Below are 15,290 nucleotides of genomic sequence, written 5' to 3'. Positions count from 1 at the left end.
TAGTGACCGTCCACTCATAGGCGACTTTGGCCATACGTCCACCTTGAAAGGTGATATTCAATATGAGAAGTGAGGGCCACCTTGAGAAGTGAGGTTCACCTTGAAAGGTGATGTTCACCTTGGGGGGTGATATTTTGAGCCGATGCGTTGTACAAATATTCCTCGTCTATTGCCCCCCCTTCCATGTTTGCCTTCGTTACTTGAGTTGATTCGTCACCTTGGTGACTTGAGCTGATTATTCACCATCTCGGAGACATTTTAGAAGGGTAGGCGGTATTGGTCGTTTGCTTTCTTCAAGCGTTCGGCATTCTAAGGGTAAGGTAGCTTCTTCTCGTCAAGTGTCTCTTGTAGGGTGGTTGTCATCCAAAGGGTCATCTTCCAGTTCCTTAGTTGGCCCTACCATCAATCTTTGGTCTTCAATGTTCATAGTGGTAGCTGCTTATCCACGTTGTAGCACTCTCGTGTATCAAAAGGTGGTATGCTGAGGTTGTAGCTCTTAGTGTGTGGAGGGTTGGTCTTTTGACCTGCTGGGTTGATCCAGTTCTTGCAGATGTTGTATCCCAGGTCCATTTCTAACAAATCGCTGCAACTTCCCTTAACCTACAAGGATCTCTATTTGTTGTTTCAGATCATAACACTCCTTTGTGTCATGTCCATGATCATGGTGGTAATGTCAGTATTTGTGCTTTGATCGCTTGCTCGGATCCCCTTTCATCCTTCTTGGCCATTCCAATATGTGGTCGTCTTTGATAAGTGTAAGTATATGGTCGATAGAAGTGTTTAGTGTAGTGAAACGAACGGGTCGGCTAGTAGAGTGTCTAGGCCTTTTGCCTTCTCTTTGGCTAATCGTTCGTCGTCCTACAATATTGTAGTCGTCAGTCCTACTTCTCTTCTATTTACTCTTCCCTTCTGTAATATTTCGAAAGGGTAGACAGTGATTGTGCCACTTCTACGTTGATCATGCGATAAGACTTGATGTTCTTGTGGCTGCTTAATTTGCACTTCAAATGCTTGGTTTTGTAGCATAAGGGCTTTATTGTGTTGAGTAAGTCGCTCAATTGCAGCCGAGAGTGTTTGTAGTTGCCATTCTTCAGTAGTGGGGGGATTTCCAGTTTCTTGGTTGACTGATGCCATCGATCGAGTTTGGACCGTACGACCTTTTGTCTCAGGGATAAAGTAATGACTGATTACTCGTACTTCCCACAGACGGCGCCAACTGATGATGCCGAAAATCGTCAGTAAGCCATACAGTCCTCACGTGCCTTTGACTAGAACCTGCACAACACAAAAGCTGAAGACCCTAAGAGGTGTACCAGTGTAGTACCGGCCAAATACCCTCCGACGGTCAAGTTAGAGAAATCTCTTGTTCGCAACTCTAGAATACCAGAGCTGGGGTGAATCATGCGTACCTTGCTTTGTGAGGGTTTTGGGGTATTTATAGTAGTGTAGGGCCGAAATTCATGCCTTGGTCAAGAAGTTCTTTCCTTCTAGGAGAGTAACTCGTGGATTTTGCGTATCTCCTAGAGTTCTTTTCCTTATAAGAGTCTTCTTAATTAGGGTTAGGCGTGTAGCGCATGAACTCTCCTTATACACGTATGTGTGAAGATCAAGTAAGGCTATGGATGGAGGTTTAATTGACCTCTTCAGCTTATTCTCGTCAGCCTACAACATCGTCCATTTTCAGGGTCGTCAGCTTATAATTAAAGTCATCAACTCTATTATGAAGCTGTAGACTTTAAGATGCAGTCTCTCGCAACAAGCAAGTCCAACAGAATCATTGGGCTCGACGTCAGACTCATCGGAGATTCATGTGTCCCCTTCAGCTTACTACCGTCAGCTTACTAGCTTTAGCTTACTACCTTCAGCTTGATGTTTTCAACTTATCCCTTCAGCTCGATGTCTTCAGCTTACTACCTTCAGCTTGATGTCTTCAGCTTACTACCGTCAGCTTGATGTCTTCAGCTTATCCTTCAGCTTACTATCGTAAGCTTACTGTGCCCAAGATGTAGCTGTCAGGTATGAGGTGAAGCTGTAGACTTTGCAAGAAGGTAGTTTCATAGGAGTGAAGCTGACGGCCTTATTATATCCGTCGCTCTTTGTTTTGTCATGGGCTAATTACAAAATTATCCTTATCAAGAACTGTACCTAAGTTTTGCCCTACCTCTAAACACTCACCCCACCAATTAACCCCCTTGGCTGGAACTTAAATTCTGCTCCCATATTTGTGCAATAATGAAATCCCAAAGCAGCCTCCATTACAGGCTTATGACCATATCAGATTAGCCACTATGAACACTAACCAAGAATCCTCCATAGCCCACAAACCGCTGTAAACCTCTCTATTCAATTAAATGTTTGAAACTTGAAAGGGTGGAGAGCTATATATTTTGATAACGATTTAAGGAAACCAATTGTGGCAACCAAGTTGCCAAAAATGAGAGTGAAAAAAAAAAAAAAAAAAACTATTTAGGCAATGAAGTTACCGAAAATGAACAGTTGGCAAAAAAAAGAAATGATTATAAATATTTTTAAATATTTATTATTTTATCATTTTTCCAATAAAATATTTCTATAAATAGCTCATAATCCGATGTCTTCAGCGCATTGATTAATATTTCCCTGTTATTAAACAAAAACTTTATAACAAGAGATTGCAAGTTGAATCTGCCTTGGTTCTTAGAATTACAAATATTTCTTTTTATATAGGCTCTGAACTTCAAACGAAATTCAAACTGTTTGCAAACAGTTAGATTCAATTATTTTGTCACACAATATTAAATGTCTGTTTTGCATTAGATTATTATACGTTAAATTTTTGCTTTTTAACTTTTATCTATATTTCTTTTTCCAAAAAAAAAAAAGCTTGTATATGTAGTTTTTTAAAATCTTATTTTCTATTACTTTTTTCACATTTTTAGAGTATAAATATATTTTAGGGTAAATTACAAATTACACCCCTAAAGTTTGGTAGTAATTAGATTTTACACTATGGAGTTTTAGAATTTAAATTTTTCCTCCTGAAATTTGGTAATGTTTAGATTTTACACCTTGACATTTTAGAATTTGAATTTTACCCCCTATAGTTTAGGAGTGTTTGGTTTTTACTCCCCAAAGTTTTGGAGTGTTTGAATTTTACACCATGAAGTTTCAGAATTTGGGTTGTAAAATCCAAATACCTTTAAATTTTAGAGGATAAAATCCAAATTCTGAAACGTTAGGGTGTAAAATCAAAGCAGCCCAAACTTCAGGAAGTAAAATTCAAATTTTAAAATTTCAGGGTGTAAAATCTAATCACCTTCAAACTTTAGAGGTGTTATTTGCAATTTACCCTATATTTTAACATATAAACAAAAAATTTTCAACAAAAAACTAATTAAGTTTTTTCCAAGCAAACACTAAAAATCATATATTGTTGGATGATTCAGTACTAGTGAATCGTCTAGGCGCATCCATCTCTTTGTTGGTATAAATCTTCATCACCATCCTCAATTACATCACTGTGATTTTGTCCGTTTTCGTCACTGTCCTTGAGCAAAATTGTGAAGCACCTGGTTGATTTTAAGTAGAACTCTTGAGTGTTGGATCCATTGACACATTAAAGATTCTTCTTTTCTTAATTCCTTTTGACATTGCATTTTAGCGAGTTCGTCCTTTTAGCTTGATTTACAATTTTAAATCTTTTTCTTTTCTTTTTTCTTTCAGCTCTTTTTCTTTTGATACATAGTAGAAATTTTACTCTAACCTAATATATATGTATACGTGTGCAAAATTCTCTTATGGAGACTTGAACCTTAACATTTACCCTCTACACCCACTTCCCACAAGCACTTGTATTTATGGAGTAATCACTGCGTCAAAGATGCACAACAGCACTTTATTAAAAGGGTAGAAAATGATAAATTGATAATAAAAAGGTTAATAAGTCAACTTGCACATTTTAATGTTTATATACATAATAATTGTGCTTACAATTTGTTTTACCTTTTAATACGCTGTAAGTCTATACACCAAGTATATGTTTGAGATGACTTATTTTACTTAACAAATATGTAAAAAAAAAATGCTAACTGTACTTTAAAAAGGATTTTAAAAGACTGTACTTAATATAACTTTAAAATAAATCCTCAAAAAAGAATTATAACTTAAAAAGTAAATAAGCCATTAAATATACCTTTGATTATTGTTGCATATATGATATACCTATTAAAGATTTATCTATGAGAAGCTTCTTTTACTTTTTGTAATTACTCTATCTTTGATAAAAAAATATTATTGTTAGTAGCAGTTTGTTAAGAGTATATGTTAAGATATATCCATAGTTTTAAAAACCAGATCAGATTGATTGCTTCAAACAAGAACAGGACCCTACTTTAGTTAGGTAAAAAAAAAAAAATTGGTGATTAACTAGTAAAAATTAGGAATTTATCAAATTTTCGATTCTTTGACCATTCCGATTTTTAAAACCATAGGTACATCTAATATTTTATTAAACGATATTTTTATATAACTTAAGAAAATAAAGTTCAATTGCGCATAAATTTTTTTTTTTTTTTTTTTTATAAATAAACACCACAATAAATAAGTACTTACAAACAATGTTATAAAAATAAGTACTTACAAACAGATGAATTATTGATAAATGCATTTTTACAAAAAAATTTATAATTCTTTAATAATAGCTTGCATGTTTATAAAAATAAATAAATGGAGCTAAATAATCTCAAGCCTTTTTTGTGTGTGTGTGTGTGCGCGCGCGCAATGACACCTGGTACAAAAACAAAGAATAGCTTATCCTCATACGAACATGTGCGAGGTAGACATGGCAAAACAGGCGGGTCGGGTTCGGGTTCGGGTTCGGATCGGGTCAATCGAGTTGCAGGTCAAATGGGTCACGGGTCAAAAACGGGTCATCTTAAGCGGGTTAAAAACAGGTTCGGGTCAATCGGGTTACGGGTTGAGTCGGGTCGGGTTGACCTGTATTTTTCAGATGAATTTTTATTTTTATTTTTATAAATAAAACAATATGTATTTGTCATTTGGAAAGTTATGCAACAAATTATTTGATGTAAAATGCATTATTTTGACTTCACCACTTATATCAAGAATGAATTCAGTTAAACTTATTAATACTTATTCAATAATTTTAAAATTATACAAATCCTAACATTGCTATCTAAAACAAAATAACACAAACATAAGTAAAACAAATACACATGTTTTATTTCTACACAATATCAATATTCCAAAATATAAAACAAAATTACAAATGACTTATTAGATAACTCATTTAATAAAAAAAAAAAAACATATAAGAAATTTACAATCTTGAAAATTGATTTTATAATCTATTATCAATTGTGGTTGGCAATCAATTTCAATTTGAGATATACATGAAAATTTGATTGCTTACTTATTTATACATGGTCTCTTTTATTAATATCATATCATTGTTAAGCAACACACACTCTAAGAAATATCATAATTTATTTTGAAAAACCGTTTATTTTGGACATAAATTGTTAAAAAATAAGTCTAAGCATTTATAATTTATGCTAATTTAATACTTTAGCTTCACTATTTTTACACTTGTGAATGTTTCTCACATGTCTACAATTTTAAATCTATATTTTTAACTTTACTGTAACCATATTATCTTGGCATGTACTTTGTTATTTGATATCTAAAAATTTTTACTCATTACAAAATGCTCAACCATTTATCTTTCAATTAATTTGCATATGTAAATGTATCAATTGTTTCCTTAAAGCTCACAATAAACAATTAAACTACTATTGTCTTAATTTTACTTTTTATATATAAAAAAAAAGATTTAAAAAAGTGATTCGGGTTCGGGTCGGGTCAGGTTGACCCGCAAAAAACTCGAAAAACTCGAGTCGGGTCACGGGTCAACCCTTTTTGTTTCGGGTCAAAAAAATCAGGTTCGGATCTAGTATTTTTCAGGTCAGGTTAAAAAATTTTGACCCGTTTTACCATATCTAGTGCGAGGTATGTTGGAACATGCGTGAGGTATGTTGGATGTGATGTGACACTCTAGACTCATTTTGCAATCCCACACAGCGAACCACCACCATGATGTGGCACCCCAAACTTAATTTATTTTACTTAAAAAAATAAGTTAAATAAAAATGAAATTGTATTTTTTTAAAAAGATTTAATTTAAAAGCTTGTACTTAAAATAAATTAAAAAAATAAGTAAGCGTAGCCTATAAACTATATAAAATATACCTTTAATTATTGTCTCATATACCTATGAAGGAATATATTTATGGGGAGGATGGTTTTCTTTTTGTATTTTTTCTATCATTAAGAACAATTTGATTGTTAATATTGTCTTAAGAGTATATGTTAAAGGTATATTTAATATTTAATTAGAAATAAAGTTAAGTTTGCATAAATATCAAGAAAAATAAACACAACCAAAATAAATGCGTTCTTACAAACAAATGCATTACTGATAATACATTTTTTTTTTTTAAAAGTTGTACACATTATAGTAGTTGAAATTTCTCTTTACAAATAAGTTTTGCACAAAAGAGTTTTCAATAAAAAAGAAAGTTACACTACATACGCATTTCACTTTTAATAGTCAAAGATAACGATTTACTTACTAAAAGACATGCAAAACGCACATGCAACATGCTAGTTGATAATGACTACAGTAATCGAATATTTATCATTCTTTAAAATGAACATTCATTAAAATATAATAAAAAAAAAGAAAAAGAAATTGAAGTAAGATGAAGTTCTCAAAATTACTCTTTTTATTTTTTATTTATTTTTTGTGCTAATAAGAAGGCTGCAAAAATGACAATCCGACATTGTAAGATGTGATCCCCACAAATAGATCTGGTGTAATATCACATACATTAAAAAAAAAAAAAAAACCTTTTGATCTAAACCATTCAAAAGCTATTACATCGGATCTTAATTTAGCGTAAATAATTTCAAGGATACATTTATTCTCACAACTACGTGTGTGTTAAAGTTTAATAAATAAAAAATAAAAAAAAAATTGTCAAAAAAAATTAACTATTAAATAAAATATATTAAAAAAAAAAAAAGTTAAAAATGTAAAAAGATACAGACACTGAGAAGTAGGGTGCGAGGGATGTAGAAAAACGAAAAAGAAAAAGAAAAAGAAAAGCTTATCCCCATACGAAGATGATCGAGGGACGTAGAAGCTGACGTGGCACTCCCAAAACTCATTTTTACGATCCTCTCCTACACAGCAATCTATAGCTACCACCACCATAACCCATCAAAACCAAAATCTTTCACACTCTCTCACCTCACCGCACGACACGAGTGGCTCAAACCCAACACCAACCATTCAATTCAACCCACCAACCAACCTTCCTTCCTCAAATTCCCAAACCCTAATTTCCCAAACTTTCTGAAATTCCCCACCAAAACCAAGCCTCTTCAATTATCTCCATTCTTGAAAATATGTGGCGCGGCGGCGGCGGCGGCGGTGGTGTTGGTGGTTGTGATATCTATTGGGGAAGGAAGGAGAAATCTGAATCCAGAGGAATCGCTGTGATCTTCGCTTGGGCTTCGATCCAGGACCGCCATTTGAGGACCTACGTCGATTTGTACGCCTCTCTCCGATGGAATTCCCTCGTTTGCCATGCCGATTTTCTCAATGCGTATGTTCCTTCATTTTCATAGCCTCAATGAGTTTCAATTTCAAGCTATTCTCTGCGTTTTGATCAGGAATGTGTTCTTTGTTTTTTTTTGTTAATGGTTAATTATATATGTGCAGATTTTATCCTGAGAGAGCTATGTCATTAGCGTTTGTTGTTCTCAATGAGCTTGTTGAGGTTAGTTTAGTTAAAACGTTTTGCCACACTTTCAAATTTCGATGAAACGTGGCCGAGCTTTTAATCTGATCCATTCTGTAATTTATTGAGGAATTGGGAAATTTTATTAGTTTTCAATTTTGCTTACATTTGGTGGCGCATACGAAATTGCTTTTTGGGGTTTTGGATGTGCAGGAGCTAAGGATTAATTTATGCCCATTAGTGTTTGTAGCCTTTTCTGGTGGTCCTAAAGCTTGCATGTACAAGCTTTTTCAGGTAAACTTTGTGAAATCATTTTGACATCAAATTTTATATTTTGGGGGCAAAGAACTGTAACCCAAGCTTTCCTTATAGATTATACTAGTTTAGAACCCCGGGCATAGGTACAATTTAAAAAAAAAACACACACACACACACACACACACACACACAAACACCATTTATATAAGTTTCTACCTAATAAATAATGACGGTTCACAGTATTATTTTAGGCAAACTAACGGCATTGGATAGCATAATCTTTCAAACTCTCTTCTTCTAATTTTAGATATATGATTGAGTTTCTTATGGTTTATTGGACTCTTCGTATTTTGCATTAAATTAACTCATTTGACACAGAAATTAAAAGTTTAGATGGAAACATGACACTAAATTAAACTCCAAATGAAATCCAATTTGGATTCTAATTGGATTTTTTGCTCAGCTTTGGATATATATATATATATCCAATGATGTTAACTTGTTAATTACTTTTATTTCAAATGTGCCCTCCCCCTGTTTCTTTTATCAATGAGTTTCTTTTTTTTACTGCCAAACGAAAATGATTTACCATTCACTGTGCAGGTTATTAATGGAACATGTGAGGGTCAGATGTATGCGGTATGAATTTTTTCTTTGTAATGATTAAAATTTTTGGGCCATGTGTTGTGTTTTTTGTCGAAAATGTTTACTTAATTAGATTATTATTTCATTCACTAAATTCTCTCTTCTTTTGTTTTTATTTTTTATTTTTTTCCCCTTTCTGTTGTTGAAGGGCGGCTATCAGTTGGTCAGAAATTGTGTTTCTGGACACATATATGATTCTAGTCCACTAGATTTTACAAGTGATTTGGGTGCACAATTTGCTTTACACCCCTCCATCCTAAAAATGCCTGGATCATCGAAACTTGTTTCTTGGGTGGCAAAAGGCATTGCTTCTGGTCTGGATGCACTATATCTTACAAGGTTTGAAGCCCAACGTGTTGAGTATTGGCAGGCTTTGTACTCCTCCGTCGTAAGTTATCAGCTTGACTTTCAGCCATTAAAATTGTCTTTACCTCATTTCCTTTGGTTAGTCTAATGTTTCTTTCTCTTGTTTTGTAGAACTTGGGTGCACCTTTTCTCATCATATGCTCAGAGAAGGATGAGCTTGCACCATACCAAATTATTTGCAATTTCGCTCAACGCTTACAAGATCTTGGGGGGGATGTTAAGCTTGTGAAACTGAATGGTTCCCCTCATATAGGTTTGTCTGAAACCCATTCTTTGTTTGTTATTACCTCAACATGCTGTAGTTTTAGAGTATTAACATTAGTAAGCTACCTCCATAACTCATGCAAATGTTTGATTCTTAGGAAACCATATTCAAGGTTGTTAGAATTGCGATCTTGATCACCATAGAATCAATTATATAGTGCAATTGAAGTAGAATCGTAGGCCAGATCATGGGATCAGCCTATCTTGGGTGATTGAACCACAAGCCCAAATCAATACCCTTTTTTTTTTTCAGCCCAAAATATAAACATCATCCTTCTCAAAGGCCTAACAAAAACATTTGCACATACTGAACTTACAATTTCCAAAAAAAATCAAACCCAAAAGAGAGATGATGTGGGGGGTTAACAGAGATGGTGGTGTTGAAGGCCTCCTGCAGGTTAGCCCTCTTAAATCTTGATCATGATGTGCCCGCTGGAGGGTTGGCCGTTGACAAGAGGTTTCTCACCACTTGAAGCTTGGTGGTTTCACTTTTAGACAGAACTTTAGAACGGAACAGGCTTTTGAAAGCAATCACAAAAAGAAATTGAATCTGCTGACTGCTTTTCTGTTTGGCTGTTAGATACTCTATTAGTGGGCTGGGGTTTTCTTACTTGAGTTAAGGAGACCTTGGTCTTGGTGCATAAACTAGTCTGTCTCCATTTGTGACTTCTTTTTTTCTTTTTTTTTTCCTTCTGTTTTTTAGATGGCAAAAAAAGAATAGTTAGATTAATAATATGGTTAGACCTGGTAATTGAGCAAGTAATATATATATATATATATATATATATATATTTAGTGAAAGAGAAGCTCAATATTTTTCAATAACCATTTTAAAAAATAAAAAAAAGAATTCTAGAAACAATATTTTCATTTACCATTTAACACAATTATTCATTTTGAATAATGATTAAATTAGTATTCTCATTACGCTTCTCTATATTTCTTAACTCTCTCTCTCTCTCTCTCTCTCTCTCTCTCTCTCTCTCTCTGTGCTTTCTTTTTCCAATACTTTGCTTGTGCTTTCTTTGGATGACAACTTGAAAAATAGGAGACTAAGAGAACACGTGTATCTCTCTCTCTCACTCACTCATTCTATGTGTAACTAGGTTTGGTATTGATTCATTAAATATGAGTGACACATATATATGGGCTTACTTTGTAATCTGAAGTTTTGAACTAAAATCCATCTTGTATTATTTTTAGGCTAAAATCCAATTACTCCTTTTAAGTTTGGGTGAATGGTCATTGTCATTTTAGTCCCTAAACTTTAACAATCCTATCAAGTTGGTCCTTGCGTCCATTTTCTTTTATGAAACTGATAATATTCACATGTGATGCAGCATCATTTTACTGGACTTAATGGCAATTTTTTAGACGATAATGGACGAAAATGACCAATTTGATAGAAATGTTAGAGTTTAAGGATTAAACTGACAAAAATTGAACTTGGGGATGAAAATAACAATTCATCGTGGTTTGTAGATGGAAATATTGTGGTGTTGGAACTTGAAAGTTTGAAAATATTGTTCTTTTGCTAATGTTTTGGTGATTTATAAATAAATTATTGACTTTTCAGTAATTTATGTAAGGGTGTGCATTTAACCCACCAATGCAATGCAATGAACTCGACCTGACCCCTTGGGCTTGCTTTTTGTGAATTGATGGGTTGGGTTTTATTTTATTATATTTTTCTTTTAAACTTTGGGTTGGGTTGGGTCAGGTAAAAAATTGATGAACTTTTAAACTCAAGTAACTCAACTCTAGTTGAGCTAGAAAATGATTTTTTATGTATATTTGAATTAGAGTTCTTTTTCTCCTACACTAACCCCCTGCCTAATCTGCTAAGGGCCTACTGTAATTTCCTTTTTCATTCTCATTCTCATCACTCATCCCTGACACCCTCCTTTGCCTCCTCCTTCCACTCACTTAGCCTACAACCCCTTCTCCTCCCTCTATCCCACTTCTCATCACTCTCTCTCTCTCTCTCTCTCTCTCTCTCTCTCTCTGCTTGAAATCCTCACTCTTTTTAGCTGCCAGAAGTTTGTTCTGAATATTTTCAGTCTTTTGACCTCTGTTAACATCATGGTAATGCTTCTTTGTCTCGTCTCAGCTTGTGTTTGTTTGGGTTGATTGATTTTTTTGTGTGTGAGGATGGATGGGTCGATTGGTCATTGATTGAGGGTTTTTGAGGATTTTTCAGGGTTTGGGTGAGGGTATTTGGGTCGCAAATATGAAAATTTTGATGAATAGGTAGTATGGTTGAATGGTTTTCTTATCAATGATTTTTCTCTAAATTTGGGTGTATTTGTTAGTGATGTTTTTTCAGGGTTTTGGTCCTTTGGGAGGTAGGTTTTGTGTTAGTTTAATTGTTAATATGTTCATGTTGGATTTTATTGATGGTTATGGAAGTGTATGCTTGTTTGATTTTAATTTTATATTTGTTTCTAGTTTTTATAGTGTATTTTAGCGATGGTATGGCTAGGGATGTGTGTGCCTGTTTAGCGTTCATAATTTATTTTTGAACTGATTTTTGTTGAGGAAATGAAGGTGAAGTAAAGGAATTGATATTTTTTTTTCCAGGCTTGACAAAATTGCTTCAACCTGATGACCCAACCCAACCCAACCCAACCCCTGTGGGTTAGGTTGGGTGGTTTTCAGATCTGTCATGGAATCAAGGGTTGGGAATTTCTCAACCTTAGGATGTCTGGTTGGGTTGAAAAGTACCCCAAACCTGACCCCAGCACACCCTTAAATTCATTATGTCTATATTATATATATATATATATATATATATATATCTATATATATATATTTATATTTTTTTCCCCACAATGATTTAACATACATCATAAATAATGGTGAGCTTTGAACTTATATCTTTATGGAAAGTAAAATCTTATGATCCCTGATAAAATCCACTAAAAATTTCACCAATCTTGCATAGGATCCCGATTTTAACGACCATGACCATATGCATATCATCGAAACTGATTAAATCCGATTGGCTGAGTCTCCTTGGGTTCAATGAACATCCCTGTATCTAAATAATCACACATGTAGGGGTTGTAGGCTATAGTGAGTGGAAGGGGGAGGCAGAGGGGGGTGTCGTATGGTAATCTTATAAGACCTTCTCTTTAACTTAATAGGTTTTCTAAGATCACATAATGCTCCTAATACATTTTTCCACTTCATCCACCATGCTCTTTTCCTATGATTCACATCCTTTTCAATCTCTCCATCGTTATAAAATTTTTATGCAATCATTGTGGCTCATTAGAACTAAACTTAAGTGATTCTTATATTACTTCAGGTCATTACAAGCATTATTCAATCCAATATAGGGCTGCTGTGACTAACTTGCTTGACAAGGCAGTTTCGGTTTTTTCCCAAAGAATTCGAATACTGGGAGAAAGAACCGGCACAGAAGGTATGCATGATAAGATATCTGAGTTAATCTGGGACCTCCAGAAAGTGGCAGTTGACTCAAACCAGAGCCTAAGAAGAGTAGCACTAGGGCCAAGTGACCACTTCTTCTTGCCAAGTTCAGCAGAGTCTCACAATGATAGAGATTCCTCTTTACAAGATGAACAAAAAGAGAGAGCAATTTATTTGCCTAACCCCCCAAGCATTAATGCACATAGTGTACTTGGCCAAATCCTCTTTGATGTTTGTGTTCCCAAGAATGTGGAAGGTTGGGATATTAAATTTGGAGGCACTGTAAATGGGCAGCCATTTGCTTCTGCTCGAAGACATTCTCCTTTCAATGGTATTAAATGCAATCGTCGGTCAAGACTATAACGTTGATAGCGGTTAAGAATTTTTGGGAAAACTCCTATAAGTTTGCACAATAGTTCAGCAGCATCTAAGAGATTACAAGCAAATCAAACTAGTGCAAGATGCTTAAGGAATTGACGCTGGGAATTTCAGTGGAGGTAGTTTTGTACATATTATGGAACAACTGAATTAGTTACTGCGACTTAAAGCTAATTATTAATCCTTTGATGAAATGTACAGTTAAATAAGCATAACAGCATTCATGTACAGGAAGCTGAATGTTTGTTATGATCTCTCTGCCATCCGATAAGCTATGATAAGCGTAGAGATAAATGAGGATAAGATCATATAGTGAGGTTTATGCGTGATATGATTTGTCTATCCAATGTTCCATATAATGTACGAGTGATCAGCTTATGCTGGGAGATAGATACTGTCACCAAGAGGTAAGGCTTCTGAACAGGAAATCATTAATCTGTGGTTGCTGATATAATGAGTTGGTTGTATAAGATTGTGTATAGCAGTAATCTGTACAAAGATCACCGTTTTGATATTAGACCATGGGTGTGGTTCAGGGTCTTCAGACATCAGTGATAGATGCACTAGCTTTGAATGACTATGCATGATGCTGAAGAATTTGTACCTCGTAAATAAGAGGAAAAGTTAAATAGTAGTTTTTATTTTTTATTTTATGTTTCCTTTAGATTGGATGTTTGAATTTCATATGTATTTGATGAATATGGATGAAATGCGAAACGCTTGTGCCTTTCATTATTGTAAAATTTTAAATTAAGAGAGTTAGATATAAATCAGAATGTAAGGTATGCTTGGTCACTGGTTTTTAATATTACCAATACCAATGACAATGACAATGACAATGACAATCAGTTCTTCCATAATTTGATATGACAATCTTCCGGCAGATATGTTGGCTCAAGACCGGTCCCTGAAGTTTAAGCACGCAGAGAAAACTCAATTGTGTTCATGGATCATGGATGCCTCCACTGCATCTACGTCCAAGCTTGCTGCTAAATTTTTATAAGTGACTAATTATTCTACCAATTGTTTGCATCTTGAAATTCAAGAGCCATGTAATGGTAAAACTCTCATTTATTAAGGGAACAAGGGTTCAAATATCCCTTCAATTATGCCATCTTCAAAGCCTCTTACCGAACTTTCCTTACTATAATGATCCAGATTTTACTTACTATTGAGAACCAGGAGATCCTGACACAGGATGATTTAAGAACCTAAGGGCAAGCTTAGTTTCCAGATCTAATGAAAAGAATTGAAGCCTCTTTCCAAATTTTCTTACTATAGTATAGAGAGAGATCCAGATTTTCCTTACTGTAGAGAAGCAAGAGTTCCTAACATAAGATGATCCAAGAACCTATGGGCAAGCTTAGCTTCCATTTTTAATGAAAGGGTAAACATAGTTTCCAATCTAATGGCTTATCAGAGAACTACCAATTGAGGCATACCAGAAGCCCTTTCTCCATTTCTCATGATAATTTTTTAACAATTTGGTTGGCTTTGAAAATAGTTGTCTCCCCCGCCCCCCCCCCCCCCCCCCCCCCCCCAAAAAAAAAAAACACCTTTAATTCATTAGGAGGAGATTCCTCCAAACTGATTTGGAGGAAGGATCCTATCAGGTTGGGTTGACTACTCAACTCTAGCATTTTAGATTAGGAAGTGAAAATTTGATATTAACTGACATAATTGGGCCATCAATTGAACTTTGATTTAAAATTGACGATCAATCACTAAGTTGGCTTTAATTTAGATAGCAATACTCAATAGTGATTGATTAAACAATCATTTTCCTATCATTTAAATTTCTCTATTTCAAATTTTTTTTAACACAATTAACCTTTATTGCCATATGCTCATATCAACAAACTTTTATCTGCATTCTGCAATGCGGAAACTGTCATTTTTATTTTATTTTATCAAGAATGTTTTTCTGTCTTTCTTGTCAGCATCAAAACTTGGGGGCTTATATTCAAAGTTGTCTCATCTTGTTTTGAACATGAGTAACCATGAACGACTCAAGGAGGAGGATCACCTCAAATGTAGTACGAAGATCAAAAAGGGAACAACGAAAATCACTACTTCAAGATTGGTGTCCTACAAGGATTCATTTGTCCATCCTACAGGGAGTTGGCAAAACTAGAACCACAA

General features: G+C 34.4%; 1 protein-coding gene across 2 annotated transcripts; it reads left to right on the top strand.

The window, feature by feature from the left end:
- Positions 1 to 7,264: 7,264 nt before the first annotated feature.
- Positions 7,265 to 13,943, top strand: LOC142643527 (uncharacterized). Of its 2 annotated transcripts, none has more exons than XM_075818191.1 (7): positions 7,265 to 7,667; positions 7,784 to 7,841; positions 8,016 to 8,096; positions 8,664 to 8,699; positions 8,854 to 9,093; positions 9,183 to 9,324; positions 12,646 to 13,943. In XM_075818191.1, the coding sequence occupies exons 1-7, from the start codon at positions 7,468 to 7,470 to the stop codon at positions 13,131 to 13,133; spliced, it is 1,245 nt and encodes a 414-aa protein (XP_075674306.1). In that variant the 5' UTR covers positions 7,265 to 7,467; the 3' UTR covers positions 13,134 to 13,943. The 2 variants fall into 2 exon arrangements, with proteins under 2 accessions (XP_075674306.1, XP_075674307.1); XM_075818192.1 differs by having other exon boundaries at positions 7,319 to 7,667; positions 8,866 to 9,093.
- Positions 13,944 to 15,290: the final 1,347 nt, after the last annotated feature.

This window comes from Castanea sativa, chromosome 7 (genome assembly GCF_040712315.1).
Source record: "Castanea sativa cultivar Marrone di Chiusa Pesio chromosome 7, ASM4071231v1".
NCBI lineage: Eukaryota > Viridiplantae > Streptophyta > Magnoliopsida > Fagales > Fagaceae > Castanea > Castanea sativa.
The sequence above is the reverse complement of the archived record's forward strand: the minus strand, read 5'-3'. Positions and strand labels throughout refer to the sequence as shown.